The sequence below is a fragment of the Asterias rubens genome, chromosome 3 (genome assembly GCF_902459465.1).
Source record: "Asterias rubens chromosome 3, eAstRub1.3, whole genome shotgun sequence".
Classification (NCBI taxonomy): Eukaryota; Metazoa; Echinodermata; class Asteroidea; order Forcipulatida; family Asteriidae; genus Asterias; species Asterias rubens.
Window position 1 is genome coordinate 2,941,995 of NC_047064.1, and position 21,833 is coordinate 2,963,827.

A 21,833-nucleotide genomic window follows, 5' to 3' on the forward strand; every position below is an offset into this window, starting at 1 on the left:
CATTTACCGGGAGTTGCGAGCAAAAAGCTTCCTCGTGAAAATAGCTCCTCGCCCTATTCATACACACCCTTATGTTGGTCACGACTTTCCAAATGTCCACAAATAACTTCTGAGTCTAATCTAGGCCGATAAATCAAACCATGAAAAATCTGAAGGTCACATGGCCCAATTTAATAGAGCTGCTTAAGCACAACAACTAGCTAAGCACAACAAACTAATTATGACTAACATAATAAGGTTACCAGCCAAAATACCATTTCACAAGTACAAATCCTGTCAATTTCTGCCTAGCAGACAATTGATAAGCATCAATATCTGCTTAGGCAGTTCTATAAAATTTGACCATGGTAGAAACATGTGAATTGATCAGCCGTAGAATTCGAGTTGCTTTGAGCGATGTTTTCTTAAGATATTGCCCGTCTCCGTTTAAATTTCCACCGTGCATCTGACGCCCCGAGGTTCTCTCTCTCTGGAACACAAGTCGAGTCCTTCTTTAAGCAAAGGGATCGGATATTTAATTTGGATGACAGCAGTGATTTATAAAGTGATTTATAGATAACTGCCCGGTTTGGATGTAAATGTTTTGTCTTAATTAATTAATGCTGTATCGTCTAGCTAAAATTCACACAACGACTGTTTGCGGGGTGTTCTGTGAGATCGCTGGTGAACAATACATTTTGTTTCTGTCTGTTTTATAATATAGCCTAACTTATCTCTCGGAGGTTTCATGTTATCCAGTGCAACATTGACAGGAAAAGACAATTTAACATCCCACTTGTTATTCTTCTAATAAAATGAACAAAATTGATTTTAGTTTTAAAAGAGGGGGGAAATATAAAATATCGTTGCCAATGACACGTAAATCTGTCACGGTAAATCAAAACTGCATGCACCATGGGCGAAACAGACGATGAGGTGTCTACTGCCCAAAAAGTTCCAAAAATCTCCAAGGTGTATTCTTGATTACTTTTAATCTGTATAATTTGTTGTGAAGCCTTGTAAATAACTACGTTTCTTTTCTGTTCTTTTTTTTTCTTTCTTTCTTCAAATCCACACCTGGTTTCTATTGATTACTGGTCTTCCTCGTAGTGACTTGTTCATCTGTAAAACAACGCCATATTATAAACGCCCTCTGTTGACGTTGAAGAGTTCCAATGTCAACGTGGACGTCACAAATTAACTAATTTGTTTTTCTTTGATAGCCAAAATGATAAATAATTGTCACTTACCTAGGGGATTCATATCAGACAACGAGACACTGCAATCAAAATCGTACCATCTTAAGGACCTATTTAGCATTTTAATTTTGTTTAAAACTGACGAGAGCCCGCCGTTTTAATATTCTTAAAATTGCAGTCGCATTCCTTGGGGCATTGGTAAAGGAGAATGATGCAAAGCTGTCTTCTCGCTCCAAAGACTTAAGTGGTGCTTATAAAAAGGAAATAACTTTTTGTAATTTGTTTTATTTTCATGAAAGCCCCTCCCTACTTGATAAATTCCGTCTCCTGAACAATTTAGTTTATTACCATACTTCATGGCGACACGGTTCATATTTATAGATTGTCACATAATAATCAGCCAAGGGAAAATAATAACATGTTTCTCCCTCGCTCTGTTACTTCTTCTTCTTCGAAAGACAAAAAAAAGGTTGATAATAATCGAAGGCAAAAAGCACTCAGATGCTGATTAAATTCGTATCGTGGTCATTTTCAGCGCAACGTAATGAGGATTGTTTTTGAAAATGCCACAAATTGTCGCTAGTTTCATGTATTATGCAATTGTTTCTGGGATCAGCTGAATTCGTCTTTTTATTTTCTCATTAGTGCATTTCAAACTTGAAAAAACACCATTGCAAAAAACATTGCAATTGTTTAATTTCATCCCTTTGGTGAAGTTACGGATGCATGCGTTTTGTTGATAGCCAGTAATAAGCCCTCCACGAACACTCAACACACAACCCGAATTTGAAGACATTTTCATACCTAAATAAAGTTTTTTAATAAAATAAAAACATTATTACTTGTTTTTGTTTTTTTTTGTGGTAAAAAAAGGAAGATGCGAATCAATTAATTCCATCAATAAATTTAAAAATGTGATACATCGGTCTGGCATAATATGCCAACAACATTACAGATTTCCTAGTGAGTCCTAACCGTAGATGACAATTCACTAGTAGTTTTAATCTGCATTACTAGTCCTATACTAAAGGACAATAATGTGTTCTCCAAAGATCAGTATTCAAAAGATTCGCAACACCAATAATTTTTCACAGGACTCGGGAAAGTACTGAGTATACAGTGCTACACACATCGGTGTAAATGGGTAAAAACCAAAAATTAATATTCTTTATCCCCGATGCAAACTTAACATCTATTAAACACCATAATACTCTTTATCTACATGCTGTAGTCTCTATAACATTGAATTTTTTTTTTTTTTTTTTTTTCGATTTACAGAAAGTACAGACTGGAGATGGAATTGGCCAACATGGTGTGGAAAATCAAATGGGAGGACATTACATTCAACAACAAGATGGACAAGCAGCGAAAATTAACGGGCAGTAGGGCGAGTCTTGGATCGGTAGGTTTTAATAAACATCTTATTTTCAGCTCTATAAATTGTTGTCGTCGACTACGTGTCTTGGTCGAGCAGTCTATACTGGAACTCAAGTTCTGTACCCGATTTCTTTGCATAAAGCCCATGCAAAGCCTTTCATTGCATATTGCATATAAAACTAAAGCATGGAAAGTTGACACTTTTCTTTCGAGTTTGCATTTAGAAGAATAGGATTGCTTCAAATTGCGTTATAATGTAGGACCGTTCGGGGCCGGAGCGTGATTTTTATCTGCCTGTGAACTCAAGCGATTCCGTTACTCTAACTCTACACCGAGTCTCTATTAAATTGCGGTTTGTACGAGTCGTCGCTACGGGTGTTTAATGAAACATTTCGCCTCTTGAGGGCGCACTACATCAACCACATCATCTTTGCTGATGATGCAAAAGAGAACAAAAATAATACACACTGCTTCATTAGTCACTATTCCCACCGCGTGCACGGGTAATGTCACGTTCGGTTAATATCCTTCGGCAACGCTTAGGTTATAATGTGATAAGAAAGTAATTGTTCGTGATCAATTGCTGTTTAAAGGCAGGAAATTAAGCTACAAAAATAAACTTGAAGTTTGTGTGGCACATCTGTCAAGACGTAATTGTGATCGTCAATCTTATATTGTTCATAGAGGCATACACAATGGTTTTGTTTATTTTGGGGTGTGTGTTTGTTTTTGTTTTTAATCAAAGACACTGTGATTTAGTTAGAAAAAATACCTACTAAAATAGCTCCTGTTGTGTGTAGATGTTATGTCTTTATGTTGTTCTTTTATATTGTATATAATCTGGGGGATGTGAAAATCGTATAAGTTCAGTTGTAGCCTGAAGTGTTACCAAAATTCTTATTATGAGAAACTGACGATTGTCTAAAAAGATTAAAATGTGGTTGAGTACTCAATAGAACTGAGGCGTCCTGCACGTGATAACTTATGTTTACGGGGCTCTTCTAACTCCCCCGTGACGAATCGGAAATTCATTCAACCCAATAATAATTAGTCTCAATTCTCACACAGGGTTGTTTACTAAGCAAAACAAAATTATGCTCATCGGAATGTGGTTACCAGCCAAAATACCATGTTGCATGTACCACTTGTGACTGGTACCATGCTCATTTATGGTTGGCAGAAAAATTGTTAGGCAATATTTTCTGCCGAAGCAGCTTTTTAAATGACGTCACAGTTGGTAAATAACGTCGCAAACTTGTTTTAGAATGCTACATCAATTTCAAACGAAGAACTTATGTTTTATAGAAAAAGGGAAAGAGTTTTGGTTTAAAGATGCACGAAGGATTACTATCCAGATATCTAGTGATGTATATTTTTTTAACATTTGTCTTTTGTATTAAAGTGGGTTGGGTTCAGTTATTTTCCAGGAATATTACTTTATTCATAGTCTGTGTGGATACATCTATATTCTTTACTCGTGCAAACAGTTGAAGCAAATATTGACAGCGTGCGGCAACGACGGTGAAATACCTCCAGGGTATGGCAGTTGTATACGTATTCGCAATAATTTAAGCTAATGCCGGGTACATAGTGACGAATTGTGTCATGACGCAGAAGCAATTTGTAATATTCAAAAGATCAAAATGTGTACCATTTCATCGAACGGTCAGCTCACCTGAAACAAAAACACGTTTAGTCGATTGTATAAACCGTAGGCCTATTTTTCAAACGTAGAAATAAATCAACTGTCTATAGTTATCTTTTGTTGAACACATCACATTCACTTTGGAAAGACAAAAATAACATGTCAGATTGAATCATTTGTCGGGCTGTTTTGATGATTTCTCCTATTTGATATAAATTGCTTAAAAAGGACATTACCTTTCTTTTGTTTCAATAACTACAACCTGCAGTCACTGTAACTATAGACACTCATAACAATGTCATCAACCTTTCGAGATACCATTAAACCGGGCACGCACGGTATTCAAACAATGTCCATGTTACTTTCTTAAAGAATGCGAACTATGAATGTCACTTTTACTTAATACTTATCCCAAGGAATCTATCCCACTGGGCAAAATTGACACATCTGTTTTAACACCTAAGTAAATTATTAATTTCTTAATTGGACACGCACAGTACGTTCAACTGTCACACATGGACGTAACTTGATGGGATGCACATTTTTTCTTGTAATAACAAGTTACATCCCTATCTAAATGATGTTGTCTTGGCTTCCTTTGAATGTGATATGTTATGGTTGCAAGTGATCCGGAAATAGCATCATAGTTCTCGAGTTAAAGGATTCGGATACTTTTTCAAAATGTCCACAGATTTACATTGAACTTACAGGGTTTGAAGATAATGATAATGGAAAGCTTCCCTTCAAATAATTTATTACTAACTAAGGTTGTGTAGTTTTTGAGAAATGAGTAAAACAAGTAACAACATTATTTTAGCATGTAAAATCCCCTTAACTAGTTATGATAATACCAAACCATAGCATAACTGGTTAATACGTTTTTACATGCTAAAACTGAGACGATAATTATTACTTTTACTCATGTAAGTAAAATATTTCAAGGGAAGCTTTCTACTATCATATTCTTCAAACTGTGTAAGTTTAATGAAAATCTGGGGACATTGTGTTTTTTTGTTAAGAAGAAGTGCACTGACCCTTTAATGGGGTCTCCTCCTCCGAGCAGTGAAGTCAGAGCCTTTTACAGAAGGAAGAACTAAGGGAATAGCACAATGAGGTGAAACTAAAAACACATGCAAACATTACACAGGGATGAATTTCATCAGGGGCTTTGTTGGGGCTACACATGAAAGCTTTGTACATGTTGAGTATTTGCGGATGGGCTTGTCCGATGGCTGCTGTTGTGAATCGCACGAGTCGCAGAACAAGCGGGTACGACTGAATCCCAAGACACCTTGTATCGCCTGCGCAAAGACCACATCCTTTTCAATCTTGATAGGATGTCACTATGTTGCAAAATGGAAGCTGACTCCAATTCCATTAAAAGGGATGTTGTATTTTGTTTCTGTCCGAGAGATAATTTCAGTTTTAACAACCACCACATTAAAAATAAATACGGTACCCAGATCAAATCCTACAGCGACATTGCAGGATGTTTGTTATTGAAACGAGAATACAGAAATATACCGTAGTCCATTTTTACTGCCCTGTCCTCCAAGCCAAAGACAATCCTGAAACCATCTCTTGGGGTTGGCATGTGAACATGGCTATGCGTTTTGCGCTCGCCTCTCACCAATGTGACACTGGTTCGATTCACGGCTAAGACCATAGGGCAGTTGTGAGTTGTTCCTATCATATGCCACGTAGAGTTTTTTTTCCATTTTGGAAAAATCAAACGCATTATCTGGCTGTGCTTCGTGGTCATTGGTTGATGTGGCTATCTGCCAAAGGGCGCCCTCTCGTGCATGCTTCTCGAACACGTTATAGCCGCGTCCTTCGCATTTCAGCTTTTCAGCTGCAAGTAAGAATGATTAGCCCTCCCAAATTATTATTATTAATGTTATTACTCCTGAGGAGTATGCAGCCCGGCAGCCAAATTCGCGCCAATAAAAGCTAATCAACCTTAAAGACGAATCGTATATGCATTCACAGGTATCCGTTTACTCAACTATAGAGGCACATGGCAAATACTTCTCGCCCAAGATCTTCCAACTAAAAGCTTTTTCACACCAGAGGAAATTTGATTCCCTTTTGATGCAATTGAACACCCTGAGTACGGTGTATAAATGGGTTGTTTGCACCACTGCATGCTATAACAGGTTAATAGAAAACGGTGTGATATCCTAATGTGTCCTTGTGGGGTCCGCCCAGACCATCAAACCTTGCAGACCGTGGAATACATTAGGGTTAAGCATGAATGGTTCCGCACTTCAATCAGGTTGGATGAGAATTAATGTTTATCGAGGAGCACATTAAAGGTGACATGCTTTTTTCGAAATAACTTGCCTTTTTATGGTGTGTGTACCGAGCTTCTTGGGTTTTAGTAACATTTGCTTATCCTCCACAAAAAATGGTACAACAGGAAGTACATTTCACACCAAACAAAAACAAAAGCATATCTTGTAAACACAAATCAATACACTCAAGACACTCCCGGGTCACTGCTGACCTGACCTGGATTCTGGATCCCAGTGGTCTGACACCTGAAAATGGTCAATGAATTGAATGTTGAGCCCCAATGTTGCGTTATTTTGCGTCAGCCTGCAACAGTTTGACCCATTTCATTATTACACAAGATTCCGGGTCATACATACCCAGGAATGGGTCAGACCCCACGGGACAAGATCAAGGTCAACTGACCCGGAAGTTTTTGGAGTGTGGGAATATCAAAAGTTCTACTAATCTAGAACCAAAAAAAAATTGCTTAGTTTCAGGGGCAAATCAAAGGGTTTTGGGCATTCGTAAAATCACATAACTTCGACGTCGACGTCACACGTATGGAAACTTGTCTGCATGAGAACAGTATTGTGGTATCACTTTATCAAACGAATTGTGCATAATGTTTTTACTTTATAAAAAAAATGACACAAATGTGCCTTAAATCATGCCAAGCACGCGACGGCAATCAACACTTCCAGATAAAAACAAATTTAACATATTTTTTCAACGCCTATCCGTTTTCAGATTTTAAATTCAGTCTCGGCTGAAATGTTACTGTCTAGACAAATTGATATTTGACACAGTAACTTAAGCAACATGTACCAATCTAATCTCCCATTCGTGCGAGGGGAATTTGACGAAATACAAACATGGTAATTAAAAAGAAATCCGTGAAATAATAAATGATGTTTTGGTTTTGTGGTAATTTCTTTTAGCAACGTCAGTCTTGGCTCGAGAGAATCCGACTCGTGTGGTGCGACTTACGAAACCCAATACTACTGACCCCCGCTGTCGTGTGCGAGTCTTACGAGTGAATTATCACGCCGTGACGGCGGATTTCTTCACCATTAGTGGGATGTTTTCTTTTGCTTGTTCGAACCCTCGGCCCCAAGCTGTCCGCGGGTTCTTGAATTCCCCCACCCTTCCCCAAAAAAGAAAAGAAAAAAGGAAATCGCAGGTCAATACTTAAATTGGTACATGGAACAGTCGTCGGGTCTGAGATAAAGCCATTTACCCCGTTGGTGCTACACACGGCAGAGAGCGTAGTGCTACTTGCTGGCCGCGACGTGACTCGGAGTTATTGAAAGATGTCGTCAGCCTACGGAGGCCGTGAAGCTGGAAATGAACACCGACACTCTATAAATTGCAACTCAGCTCAAAAAAAAAAAATGTGCCCGATTTCATAAAACCGCTTGAGCAGAGGAATCATTTGCTGAACGGGATTACAAAATGCATGTTACTCTGGTCCCTATACCCTTGGCCTTCACACGAGAAAATCGAATACAAAATAGCGAATAGACGCTCCTTCGTGTAAAGTCATGAAGGATTTGTTTTGATTTCATTTAATGTCGAGTTTGCGCGTTATTTTTATACCAGGTCCATCGATAACTGCAATCGAATTCTGCAATTAGGTTTTAACTGTAGGTTCTCTCAAGCTTGTTTTTCGAAACCGAGTTGTGTCAGTTTGCCTTGCGGATATTTTCATCCATTATTTGTTCGTTCGTTCTTTCTTAACATATTTGGAAGAAACAGAGTTGGGAACATGCCTCTTTATTTAATTCTTGTTTAATCATCTTTTAGCTAAATAGTAACTGTTGAATGATTTCCTGGTTCGTGGTATCCCCACTTGTATAAACCTGCTGAAGAATAGATGGGATGAACATGAGATTTGAAATGCTTTGTGATATTTATTGTTGCTCAATCATTCTAAACCAAGTCCTATTATTAGTACGTGGCAAAATATGCCAATAATGATTGCCAATGGATTTACATCATAGAGCTACAATACTATTGGTAGAGACGAATCGTTCGTAAACAAGAAGAGGTGACTTTTTTATAGGATTGGGTCAGGGGAAATGGTCCAATGGGCATGCGTGTACGTCAGCCCATCCCATGGCGCAGTGCCTTTGGTTCAGACGCTGGGGGACAGAGGCATGCCAAATAAGCGAGCTTACTTTACACAGCGCCACCAAGTTTATCCCACTGGATTGTCCTTTGTTAGCACTGTTTCGTAAAAAGTCGATACCCAACATAACATACATGCAGAGTACTCATTAGCTGAACAAATAACCTGTGTAGGTTTGTCAGATGGAGATCACCTGTGAGTGGGTGTTTTGTATGGCACTGTGGGTATAGCAAGGATTTTACGCAAGGCGTTGAAATTCGCCCAGCGCAAAATTCAAATTTCCCATGTGCATTGTGAACTCCCTGTGTTGACGGTCTACTTTGAAAACAACCTCTCCAGTACACACTATTGGTGGCGTTCTTTATCGAGAATTCGCAATCTTTGGCTGCAATAATTTGGGTATCGTTTTTGCTCTCAAATTTTAGTTTAGATAATGAAATACTAAATACATGCAATCTACGATCGAGCTTTTAAAAGGATCACCGCTGGTCCAAAATAGTACATTTCATCCGAAAACGCTCAAAGCTCATACTACAAAACTTACTTTTAGTCCAAATGGACAACCCAAATTGACTTCACGGTTCCACCTCCAAACCGAAGCAATGCTAATTTACGCAGTGTAGTGCTTCAAACTTGATTTATCTAGTCAATATTTATTCCTTTATAAAGTGTACGCAACCCCAGTGCACACAGTGCTGTGTTGTACCATAGACGGTTCTACACTCTAAGCTTATTTGAACTCTAAAATGATGTTTGTGTGCACTTTATTTACATACACCCCCTCCATCCAGTTTTCGTGAAAGCAAATTGAAGTAGTTTTGACAAAACGGATAAAAAAGGATGATTTCGTTAAGGCTCCTCTAGAAATGGAATCAAATTACTTTAAAACAAAATGGTTCAACACTTTTCGCCCACTGTTTCTTGGGCCAACAACTGGAAAATGCATTAAATGTGTTTTTAGTGCGTAAATTAAGTGTGGAGTGAACAACTTATTTCATACTTAACTTTATTTTATCCTCCGATAAAGACTCTGCTATGGTCGAAACGTCAGGCCATTAACTATTTTATGTATTAAATTCACTGACATCGATCACATTGTCATAGGTCAACAGACATGCGTTTTACTAACCACCTCCATTTTATCTTCTGTTTTTATTCACAGGCTGAATCGGGTCAGAGCGTGTGGGGAGGCAATCAGCAAATCTTCACCGTTACTGGTTACTATAAGGTGAGGGTTGCAAGATGCATAAACCATTATTAAGAGTATTTGTGTTCGTTGTTACACCCTAAACATTTTAAGGGGTCATAATTTACTTGAATTCTGAGTCCCTGAGGGTGGGGGTGTCCCATTTATGGGTCAGGATTATTATGAGCACCACACTAAGAAGTGATGTTGTTTTTCTTATAGCGCAGTGGGTTTATTCTGCGCCGAGTGGCAGAAAGGTCCGATGCCCTGTATCCCTTATGGAGATAAGTGATGTATTCGTAATGATATCTGACTACCGACCCGTCAATAGGACCATGTAATGCATCCCCTCTAAGGGGAAGCGCCTCCAACTATATTACCTTGCATATTTTGTTTTATAATGGCAGTGCCAGTAAAGGTAATATTTGACGGACCGAATTGTGAAAAGTAAAGCAGCATAGTGTTTGCACGACCTACATACAGTATAACGGCATATTCTCCTTTGAAGAGGTCGAAGATCTGAGCTGGTTTATAAGAAATAGAGGAAGGGGGTCATCCGCTCGAAGAAACGCCTTAGAAAGGACTCGTGCACTACCGGGGCTATAAACGTAAAATGCCTTCAAACTGTGCCTTGCAATTAATGGCTTTTGACCCCTTGGGAAAGCCCCAGACAAGCCCGTCTGAAAACAGACAACATTAGCAGTACCACGATTTGTGTTTGTTTAATCGAATCTTGTCGAAAGTGGGTCATTTCCAAGGCATCTTCAGTTCGCATTTTGGTCGAGATATTTTCATATGTTCAATTTAGTGCATGGAGTTTAGCGAAAAAGTAGGCTGATATTGACTGTGGTTTATTTAAATTTTCTCAAGAGGACGTTTTTTTTTCACAATTCAAAGCCTTATCATAGCTGTTTTTTGTTGCTCATAAAATTGTACCCCCTTAAGACAAATTGTGCTTCTTCGAAGGCGTTTACGAGCCTCATAAGATAAACGACTTCTGACTCTTTGGTATTTTTCTTGGCCAAACAGATCATTAAATTGATTTACACAGGTATTCAATCTTTCCCCCAAACTATTAAGAAATAAATAATCCAAATTTTCACTTCTAAAGGAAACCTTTAAAATGTTTGAAGACATTCCCACCTGAGCGCTGATTATGTTGATAGCATTTCTGTTTTTATTCGGCATTTTATACCCTAGCGCCATTCTTGATTCATAATGTCTCAAAGCGATGATAGTTGATTTACAATAGAATCCCTTCATCGGTGGCTTGGGAGTATTTGCTTAAACTCTGATTTATAATGTGCGGTTTTCATATTCACTTAATATCTGAGATGTTTAAGAGGGGAATGCTTGCGGCATGTGCAGTCTGCTTTCAGATTAGAAGGGGAAACTTGATTATTTATGTCTTGACCCATTTTCGTGTTTGACCCGCAGGGAAACATCATCGCAATCAAAAAGGTCAATAGAATCCGAGTAGAGCTGACGAGGAACGTCTTGATTGAACTTAAGCATGTAAGTCTCCCTCTCAAGTCACTCACCCTGGAGTTGTCTCCAGACAAACACACTAAGGATATACCTCTAAACATATTTTTTTAAGTAGTATTTCGAAAGAAAACTAACCTTCCGAAAATCAATTCTTAAAAGCATGAAGCAAATACACCGTCTTAATTCAGTCACCATAATATTCATCCACTGACACACGAGAGTGAAGCCGAATTTGATACTATTGGGGACACGGGGTGGCAGCAGACTTACCATTGTTCTCAGAATTGTGCGCATGATCAGAACTGTGCCAAGAACAACAATATACCTGGTAAGTCTGCTTCCCCCAGCGTTCCAAAGTCTCCTTTTGAAATATTTTGACATGAAGATGAAAGTTTACACATAAAGAAAGTTAACAATCTTGAAACCGAGTTCAATGACATCATATAATATGTCTTGAATCTGTGGAGCCACTCTTGTTGAACAACTTGGCTACATGTATAAGTAAATATGTCGGGAACACGCTTTGAAACAACATTACTCTAAATAATAGAACAGTATATTCTCTTGTAAGATTATGCCCCAAGTTTGCCCCAAGTTAGTAGAGTTAGCTCTTTATTTATTGATATTTATTTCACACCTAAATACAAATCTTGTACAGTAAGATAAATGATGCATGTACTGTAGTTTCTTGCTGCAAAACAGTGTGAGCATCGGTAGCTCTGGAGGATCCAATGTCATTTTCTCCAAATGGTTTTGGAAAATTTACACAAATGCCAAATCAACATCCTTCATGACGTCACCGTCACAAACTATTATGTTACAATCATTTTAGAAAACCAAGTGATTTTTACTTTGTATCTTTTTACAATTTCCGAAAATTTCCAGACATCCAGGTGTTTTTTGATAATCAATAAATATATTTTATTTGCTTTCCCTAAAAACAGAACAGCAGGAAACGCAAAAGTCTGTTAATATATAATGTCTATTATAGGGCCTATGTCTTTAACTATTGGTATGGATTTGGGTATTACCTCAATTTGACCCTCTTTTGCAGATCAGTACTAAAAGTGTCTGAAACAAACCACGTGACAACCATTCACGTCACCACAAGATCTGTCAGTTCATGATTAAACCTTAATGGCTGCCAATCTCGTTTCAGATGAGAGACATATCACACGACCACGTGACGAAGTTTATAGGAGCCTGTATAGATGCGCCGAACATCAGTGTCATGACAGAGTATTGCCCGAAGGGTAGTTTGCAGGTAAGAGTGGAATCTGCCAGAGCTTTGCCCTCCAGGTTAGAAGTGTACAGGCTTGTTGACCGTCAAGTTTGCAGTATCTTCTTGTTTAGAATCATGTCTCAAGAGTTGTGTGACATGTTTATGGAAAGACCCTGTGGTGTGATCAAGGGGTGATATTTTTTCAGGATTGATTGTTAATAACTGGTTTAAGGATTTTCAAAAAAATCTCATTGACCCTTGGAATATTCTTGAAAGAAGTGAAGCAGTCACACACACAAAACAAACATTGGGCGATATAGTTCCGTTAGTACAGCGCCGGCAGAGGTTCTTTTATAAACATGTGACGTCACATTTGGTATAAAAACATTTTAAAAACAAACTTGAAAACACCTCGGTTTGTTGTCGACATAGGGAACAATTTAAATTGCAGTTGAGGTTTTTTTCAACTATAGGCCTAAAGAAACTCTCACTGATTGAAATACTTCTTCATTACTTTTCATAGATTACTACAAGTCTCCAGAAAAAAAAACACTAGAGGTAGATTTGCCCTTATAGCTGAAGTGCTTTTAGTTAGACGAAATCCACTCCACTCCGATGGTGCAAAATATTATTCCATCCATTGAATAGTGAATAGGTAACTACCACACGATTTGTGTACAGTCTTGCCCCAGGGCACTGATGGTCCATCAAGATGCAATGATGCAATCTACGCTCATATACAATCGTTTAAATCATGGAAATTCAATCTAAACATAAGTTTGACATTGTGCATGTAAATGTATGCGTTGCACGTTTTTGGGACCTCGGTTAATCCACAATATGAGAGTATTAGTGGATTGATTCTTTGCATAATGATAACATAATCTAAATCAGTGACAACATTTCGAGTTATTATTCTGGTGAACAAAATAATCGGATAGTTATTTCGATCTGTCTATATCTGGAACTTTTTCTGTGGCTAAGCACAGTGCACTTATGCTTACAAGACTAAGGTTACCAGCCAAACTACCACGTCATGTGTACAATATGTGACTGGTATCCTGCTCATTTCTGCTATAAAGCTGAAGATTGTTTTAAAAGTTGCAATCTCATTTAGCAGCTCTATCGCAGACCGTTACCAGAGCAGCTTATTGATAGAGTTACGACTACGTGCAATTGAATGCAACTGAAAGCTATTTTGCACATCACATCCTAAAGCTAGGACCCACCAGACTGCACAATGGGTTGTGCTACTCTTGGACTGAAAATGGCGTCCAGCCAAAGAAAACTGGTCACTCTCTGTCTCAACTCTCTCGATCAAAATACGCTGCGGCTCATACATGAAAATGTTATCTTTGCCAGGATGCCTCTTTACTTTGTGATAGATTTCTAACAATCAACACCCATGCACATTCAGCCAGAAATACTAACATTCACCGCAGCTCACAATTTGCATCTGTTTGTATGTTTAATTCTCTGTTGACAAACAGATCATCGCCTGGTGGCACAAGTTCTATGCAATTCACGTTTACATTGAAAACACATTATATTAGAAGTAACTTCTCCGGATTCTGAATGATGTTAACAACATCCTCTCCCCCCCCCCTCTTCGGGTATTGGATTAATCAAATGGTCTAGACAACCTCTTAACATGGCCCAGGTTTGATACCGACTGATGGACTATGTTAATTTCACCATTCGCGTTCATGTACCCTTGGCCCTGTAAATAATGAACGGCTTTCTAAAAAGGCCTTGGAATTAATTTTTGTAGACTGAAGATGTCTTATCTCGAAGATCAAAGATTTTTGTTATCCCAGACCGCGCTTCTTTCATTACTGAAGCGTACTAGACCTTGAAGTAAAGGCCATTGTATCAGCAAAATGACCTTGTTTCTGTAAACAATTTACTTCGTATCTGATTTGTGTTTTCTTTCTCGTCCCGGCGTCACTAAGTCGTTAGATTTGATTAAATCCTTCCCGAGAATGGATTTTTGTCTTATTAATGATTCTTTCATGAGGGAGGCAAAGTTATTATGGACTCATTTGGGAACATTGACTTTTTTAAAGCGGTTGTTAAACGATTCTTTAATCGAGTTACCTGAATAATGATTTCGCGACTGGATTCTTGTCACGAGGGAATTTTTCTTCTTATTTCTTTTAAGAAATAGTAGTTGCTTTTGCGAATGACTCCAACTTTTCTTCGACAACAAGAACCAGCAATGCTTCACTTTAGTTGGGAGTGTGTAAATTAAAGGAATAAATCAGAAACTGCAACGAAGAAACATGAACAAGCAATTTTTACATTTTAATTTTTTTTTACATTTTGTTGTGTATATTTTGAAACAACTGTTTCTCATTGGAGATTAACAAATCGGAGTGCGCCCTCTAGAGTGCCGGTTAAGAAAACCAGCCCGGTGCCAAAACTTAATAGCTGCAAACAAAACACACAACACGTGTTTGTATAATTTCACACACGTTCTGAAATGGTAATTGCAACGTAAATAAAGATATTGACACATCTGTTGTTGATCAAACCAAAGAGTGACACGACGTTTAATTAACAAGAACGTTTTAATTAAGCAATAAGTATAGCCCCTGAAAGTTTTACATCGTTAAAAGAAAATTCTGGGTAAGATAAATTAGACACACAAAATCATTTCCTATTGGAAACTTGCGAAGCAGTGTTTTTTTCTAAGAACATGCTGTTTTAATTATCACAAGTTGAGTTTGTTTTATCTTATCTTCAATCGGCTGATGCGGCAAAACAATATGATTCCAAACGAAAAACGACGCAAGGGTAATGCAAATTTCCCCTCGTATTTGTTTATATTAGAACCTTCAAAATAATCATATAACTACACGACCTAGGTAATACTAAAAACCTTTTGTTTATTTGTTTGATCTGTTGCAGGATATTTTGGAAAATGACTCTATCGAATTGGATGACATGTTCAAGTATTCCCTTTTGTACGACATAGTCAAGGTAAGCTAACAATTAAAAACTTGAAAAGTGCATATGATGCAAATTATTATACACTTCTTATATAAGACAAAGTATAGTTAGTAAACTTGCGGGCACACCCATTTCTAGAACTCTTGTTGAAGAAGTTGTAAAAGAAAGGCTTCATATTTGACTGACAGGAAATTGGTATTTGTGTATGATCAGAATTAGCTCTCTGCAACCCGATTTTGTATAAACAGTAACCTCCATAACCCCCGTTTAGAGGTGCATTCCCCTTTAAGCATAAACAAGGACAACTACAACCTGCTTATTTCCCACATGGTGGTTGTGGTTCAAAGCAAATGCAAATTCCATAATTGCATCGCGGGTCCCTTCAGGTTCTCCCCCTGGCTCTAGGGGAAGCAGACCGCCAATAAGAGGCGGACTAAGCCCGCTTGGGGCTTAGGGCGTCACGGCACGGACAACGGCGGTCCTTGACTTGTATACAAACACAATTTTTTACATGTAGGCTTCCTGTAATTAATTCAAACCGCCGATACACAGTTTGTGTTCTTTCAACGTGGGAAATAGCTCGGACGTAGGGGCAAAGCAGTTGTGATTTAATGAACGCATAATCAATATAAGCCGTGATTGAATTTTCTCGGTAAAACGATTAACTCTAATTCAGAAGCTGTATTTTAAATATTATATCATTGCTTCGCTAGTTTGAATGCAGTCACACATGTACTAGATAATTATTTTGAAGGGTTTTGACAGAATTATTTTGAAAGTACATAGAGTTAATAGTTGAATAGTTAAATGAGTACAATAATGGTTAGTATGAATATTGTATAGACCCATTTGTGAGTAGTTCAACACTTCAACGAATGCAAATATTTCCATTTCACACGAAACAAAATTTTGTAATCAAAATATCAATATGGCTGGATGATAAAACTATCGAATAAACATTTTGTACAACATTGTATTTGTCATCCATTAAAAGTGCCATTTGGTCTGCTGCACAAAGCTTGCAATAGAGGATTGGACAAAATGCATAGTTTATAATGCTGGCCACGTGACCTACAATCCTCCAATCAAACGGCAAGGATCTACTTCAATCCTCCAATAAACATGACAATCATCTTCTTTGGTGTTATATAATGCAGAATACTCTTTAAGTGTTGTCAACGTTACAACATCAAGTTGGTCTTACTTTAATAAAAAATGTATTTTCTTTGCAAAGTTTCTTAGTTTGGTAACAACTTGATTAACGTTGATCTTCTTTCTCCTTTAGGGCATGCATTATCTCCAGAACAGCGTCATACAGACCCACGGTAACCTCAAATCCTCAAATTGTGTCGTCGATAATCGATTTGTGGTGAAGATTACCGATTTTGGACTGCACTCGTTCCGGGAACCAGACCATCCGTTTGAACCTGATGAGGACGATCAATTCCAGTATTACCAGAGTAAGTTATATCTTTCTTGACTTGTACACAAGAGGGCGCCCTGTATTATCTTCAGCAATACTCAGGCAATGCTTGTTTAAAGGTAGATTGTATGTTTAATTTAAACACTTCGAAATCGATTGCCTCCATGCCCTCTGGTCATTTCCTTGATGCCCTTGAAATGCTCCAGTATCAATTTACAGTTTCCTAACAGGGTGCCAAAGAGAAATGCCTTGGTGCCCTTGCCTTTTCAGATACGAAGCATACATGCCCGACTTGGTTTGAAGTTGTTTTGAGGAGAGTCATGGTGAACGGCAAAGAATTTAACACCTTTTGAACCTGATGAATGAACTTCACGTTTGTTAACCAGTCGGTTTGACTGTGGTTCTGTCGTGGTTTAGCTTAAAAGCTCAGTGGCTGCTTTCTACCGTTGTACTTGATGCTGCAAACCCTCCCTCGTGCTAATCATACATGTCCGTGTAGACAAAGTAATCACCGGGGAACGAGGAGCAATTAAGCAGATAATACGGTTTGATAATTATTCCTGTGCTATTTGTAGGTGATCACAATCACACTAAACACGCTCAAAACAGTTAAATCTTCTGGAATTTCAACAGCTCCCTGACATATTGCGACCCAATTTCACCTCGGTTTCCCCTTAGGGAGAGTTACATCTCTTCTCTTGGAGAGGGCAATACACGAATTATCGCCAAACTTCACACTAAGCTCAGTTGTCAATACAATACCCTAGGGCCTACCTAAAGAGTTTCTAGCATTCAAAGGCAAATAGCAAGAATTATCCTGTAGACGATGGTCAGCTGTGTCGAACCCGTGAAATAGATGTAGATTTTACTCGTGGGAGGCAGGAAATTGGTTAAGGTACCGGGTTTAGAAGATATCAATTGGGCCTGCGAGACTAGTTACTGGATACGTCTGAGGTCGGCCTCAGCTGCCGTCCCAGGAAAGTGACACTTGAGCATGTAAGACCCCTGTTGGCGTGTTTCATGATGAAGTCCACAGTCAAGCCTTACTTCTGAATCTGATGACCGCAATAACCTCATCTGTGGAAACGAACACTCCATTGCGGAATTAACCAGTTATACGGCAGTAACTGAGCAGGGTTGGGCCGCGCAAATTAATTAATCAGCGATTAGAATCAACTATCGCACTCTAGTGAAAATGGTGGAAGGCGCCCGTGAAAGAACGAAATTGGGTGCCGTGAGCCGTGGTTAATGATCATAATTGTTTCTGAATAATTTGGGCTGAGTGAATTGATCGTAAGATTGACCCTCAAAAGACCAACATTTGGTAACATTTTTGTTGCACTGATGTATAAGACATGTCTAAAAAATATGGATTTAAGCTACCAAATAAAAGTAGCACTGACAAATTAAATGTAGTGTCATGTGTTGACAACAACAAAATACTCAAACAAATGTACGTCCATAAGAACTACAATAATATAGAAGCACTATAGCTTATATAAACTTTTTTTTTTTAAATGATTCCCTTCGAACCACCAGAAGACATTTTAATCTGAGAAACGATTCGTGTTTAATACGTGTCTCAGATTTGTGGGGTTTGTGACAAAACTAATCTACGACCCTTAACCTCTCAATTAAATGAATCGACAACAGCAACAACAACAACAACTACAACAACAACAACAACAACGCGTAACAGGTGACAAATCTTTAAAATAGTCGCTGAATTAGATGCGCGCAATCGAGAAAAGGAATTTAATGTAGTTTTATTTTCTTCGATAACATCTCTGATCGGCGTTGATATTATCATCAACTTGATATACCAACACTATGAATATTTGATGCTCTGTTTTGGCGTGTGATGTGTAGTTTATCTCCAATGGCACTGTTGTTTCGACCCTTTTTTCACCCCTTCATCCGCGGCTCCCCGCCTGTCTTTCCCCGCCTATCTTTCCCCCAGTGGAAATTGGTTAAGATAATACCCGTCACTCATGGCGGCCCCGGCCCCAGCGGGTGTTAACAAATCGTGTGCTGTTCCGTAAAAAAAAACTAACGAAGCGGCTGAAACCAGACCGGGCTGAAAATGCGGATGTGACGGATGTTGGATGCTACTTGATGTGTTGGTATAAGCAAACACAGCGTGTACGGGCGTACGGTGGACATTATTTTGTACATGGGGAAGTACATGAAGACGATCGGAGCATACTAATCGAAACGTCGAATCGTTAGCCACCAATTCTATTTAGAACCAACACTTCCGTACACCACAGTCCTGAAGACGATCAGAGCATACTTATCGAAACGTTGAGTCTTTAAAAACCGGTCGTTTTCAGAACCAACACTAAAGAGATATGCACATGGCGTTATGCAAACCTCTCGTAGGAGATGGTTCCAAAGGGAATGCTTTACCTCATTTTCAAATACTTCTTATCACTTGTTATGCAAAGGATAAACTGATTGAAGTTAAAACATTTTTTTTTACCCATCATAAGAACCTCGGTGTCCTGATATTTACTTTCTTAGCCAATGTTGTGTCTTTATTATATTTTCCTCAACATACAAGTTAGGGTACAACAACAATTATGATAGTACCCAAGATTTACCATAAAGTGTTACACAACATTCGTACCAGGCAGCTTTACAGCGCAACATTTTACACTTAGTTTTCTTTTAGAGTGCATCGTTGTACAACTGGTAGTTTAAAGCCATTGGACCCTTTCGGTAAACAGTATTGTCCAAGGCCCACACTTCGTGTACCACAACTTCTATATAAAATAACAAACCTGGGAAAATTTAGGCTCAATCGGTCATCGGAGTCGGGAGAAAATAACGGGAAAACCCACCATTGTTTCCGCGCGTTTCGCCGTGTCATGACATGTGTTTAAAATAAATCCGTAATTCTCGTTAACGCGAATTGATATCGTTTTGCTGTTTTCTCAAAAAGTAAAGCATTTCATGGAATAATATTTCAAGAGAAGTCTTTCACCACTACCTTCTGTAAACCCTGTAAGTTATTTGTAAATCTGTGAACTTTTTGGGTTTTTTCTGAACCGAAAGGGTCCAATGGCTTTAACACGTGAAGAAACTCCTTGATTTATTCTTGAGCATGTCTTTCTGATATCTGATGTTTTTGTTTGTTTGTTTGTTTGTTGCAAATACTTTTACCACTTAAAGTAAATATCAAACTCGGTTAATACAGTTTGTTTCATCTGAGTTAAGGAAATTGGTACATTTTATATTGCGAAATCAAGAAGTTTGCCTTCCCCCGCATCCTGTAACGTTTGCCCTTCGGCAAAGTTTGCTTGACCATTGTAAGTTATTTTATATTTTAATATTGCAAAGTTCTCCAGTTCCATTTTGAAACTGTGGGCCTTAGTCAAACTGACAACTAAGTATACGATTGAATAACGCATAAGAACACCAAAAGTTATATTGTATTACGCCCGATATCGAAGATTTGATTGCGACTTGGTATAGTGTTTACGACGTGACACCGTTGGAGGTACTCGCACTATTATATTTGCCCGTTCGTGTCAACAGCTGGCTGTGGACAAATTTGTCGAAGACCCTTGTTCAAATAGACACAGAGCTCAAAGTGAATTAAAAATGGAAATCCGCAGCGTTCAACCAATATGTACCGCATGATCTAGCTCCAGACTCGTACAGCTGCGTGTCTGCGTGCATAATTTTCCCAGCGACAAGATGCATCAGTTTTGCTAGACTACACTGTTGTAAACGGGTCTAAATTGTGTAAAATGTGTTGTAAGGAATTCTCAAGTACGTTTAAGGGGGGAGTTTCGCACTTTTCGAAGTGTTACTCCTGTGAAGTTGCATATTTTGAAAATAATATTATTCTGTGATTGATAAAACTCAACACTTTTGCCAGTGTCGTCTAACAGCCGTGACCAAAATCAAACGTCGCTGTATTGATGACCAAATACGAACGTCGCTTTATTGATGACCAAAATGCGAACGTTGTAGTGAATGAAAATAACAATATTATAGTCGTAAATTTTCGGGTAGGCCATACATCCATTTTTAAAGCTGATGTGGGAGAAGTACTTTTACTCAGAATGAATAAAACTATACTGTGTGAGAAGTGTTGGCTCTGAGAAGAACAGATTCTTCTGAGAACCATTTTTTCCAAAGAGTTATACGGGGTTGTAGGCCTACCCGCAAGTTTACTTCCATAGTTTCTACTTTGATCCACACCAATGTGAAGATTCAAACACCACTCGTTGTGAATAAGCAAAATGCAATACAAACGTCGTTTTACTGGTGAACTAAATGTGAACGTCGTTGCAATGATGATTAAATGTGAACGTCGTTGCAATGATGACTAAAATGCGAACGTCGATGTAATGATTACCAGAACATGAGCGTCGTTGTAATGGTACTTAAAATGCGAACGTCGTTGTAATGAAGAAAAGTTACAAACGTCGTTATAACCACAAACTTTCATTATAGAAGGCATCGTAGTGCGAGTTACTCCTCCTCATTTACGATTGGAGGAGTTTTTTCATTTCTTACGCCACACGTCAACCATACGTCAACTTTCTTGAAGTCATTCCATCACATTTCATCGCGACGTAATCGTGCATCCCTCGATCTCTGACTTTTGAGTCCATCCACGTCTTCACACTTTGCTGATACCTCCAACTGGTAATCCAAGACCAGTCGTCTGGGTGATGGGTGCTGAAGCGTACAGTAATAAGACCGCTGGCTGTCACATTAGCTTTGTCACTTAAGTGTCAGTCGGCGGCCATGGAAGAGGGGGAGAAAATATAAAACAAGTGAGAGGATCATCAAATATTGATATTGCGAAAATAGAAGTGCCCCCATGAGGCCCGGTGCGAGGTTTCACAGTTGCTGTCATGTGTTGGGGTGGGGGATGGAATTCTTCCCCGTGCAGTAAGGATTATGAAGAATGAATTAAACATGGACGTCTATTGAAAAAGAA

The 21,833-nt window shown here is 38.5% G+C and overlaps 1 protein-coding gene across 1 annotated transcript in view; it reads left to right on the top strand.

Moving 5' to 3' along the window:
* Nucleotides 1–21,833, top strand: part of LOC117287794 (atrial natriuretic peptide receptor 1-like) — a 98,830-nt gene that overhangs the window by 37,805 nt on the left and 39,192 nt on the right. Inside the window, exons 6-11 of the mRNA XM_033768311.1 lie at nt 2,457–2,580; nt 9,765–9,830; nt 11,226–11,303; nt 12,436–12,540; nt 15,409–15,480; nt 16,736–16,910. Coding sequence (XP_033624202.1) covers nt 2,457–2,580; nt 9,765–9,830; nt 11,226–11,303; nt 12,436–12,540; nt 15,409–15,480; nt 16,736–16,910 — 620 coding nt within the window. The remainder of the gene's footprint in view (nt 1–2,456; nt 2,581–9,764; nt 9,831–11,225; nt 11,304–12,435; nt 12,541–15,408; nt 15,481–16,735; nt 16,911–21,833) is intronic.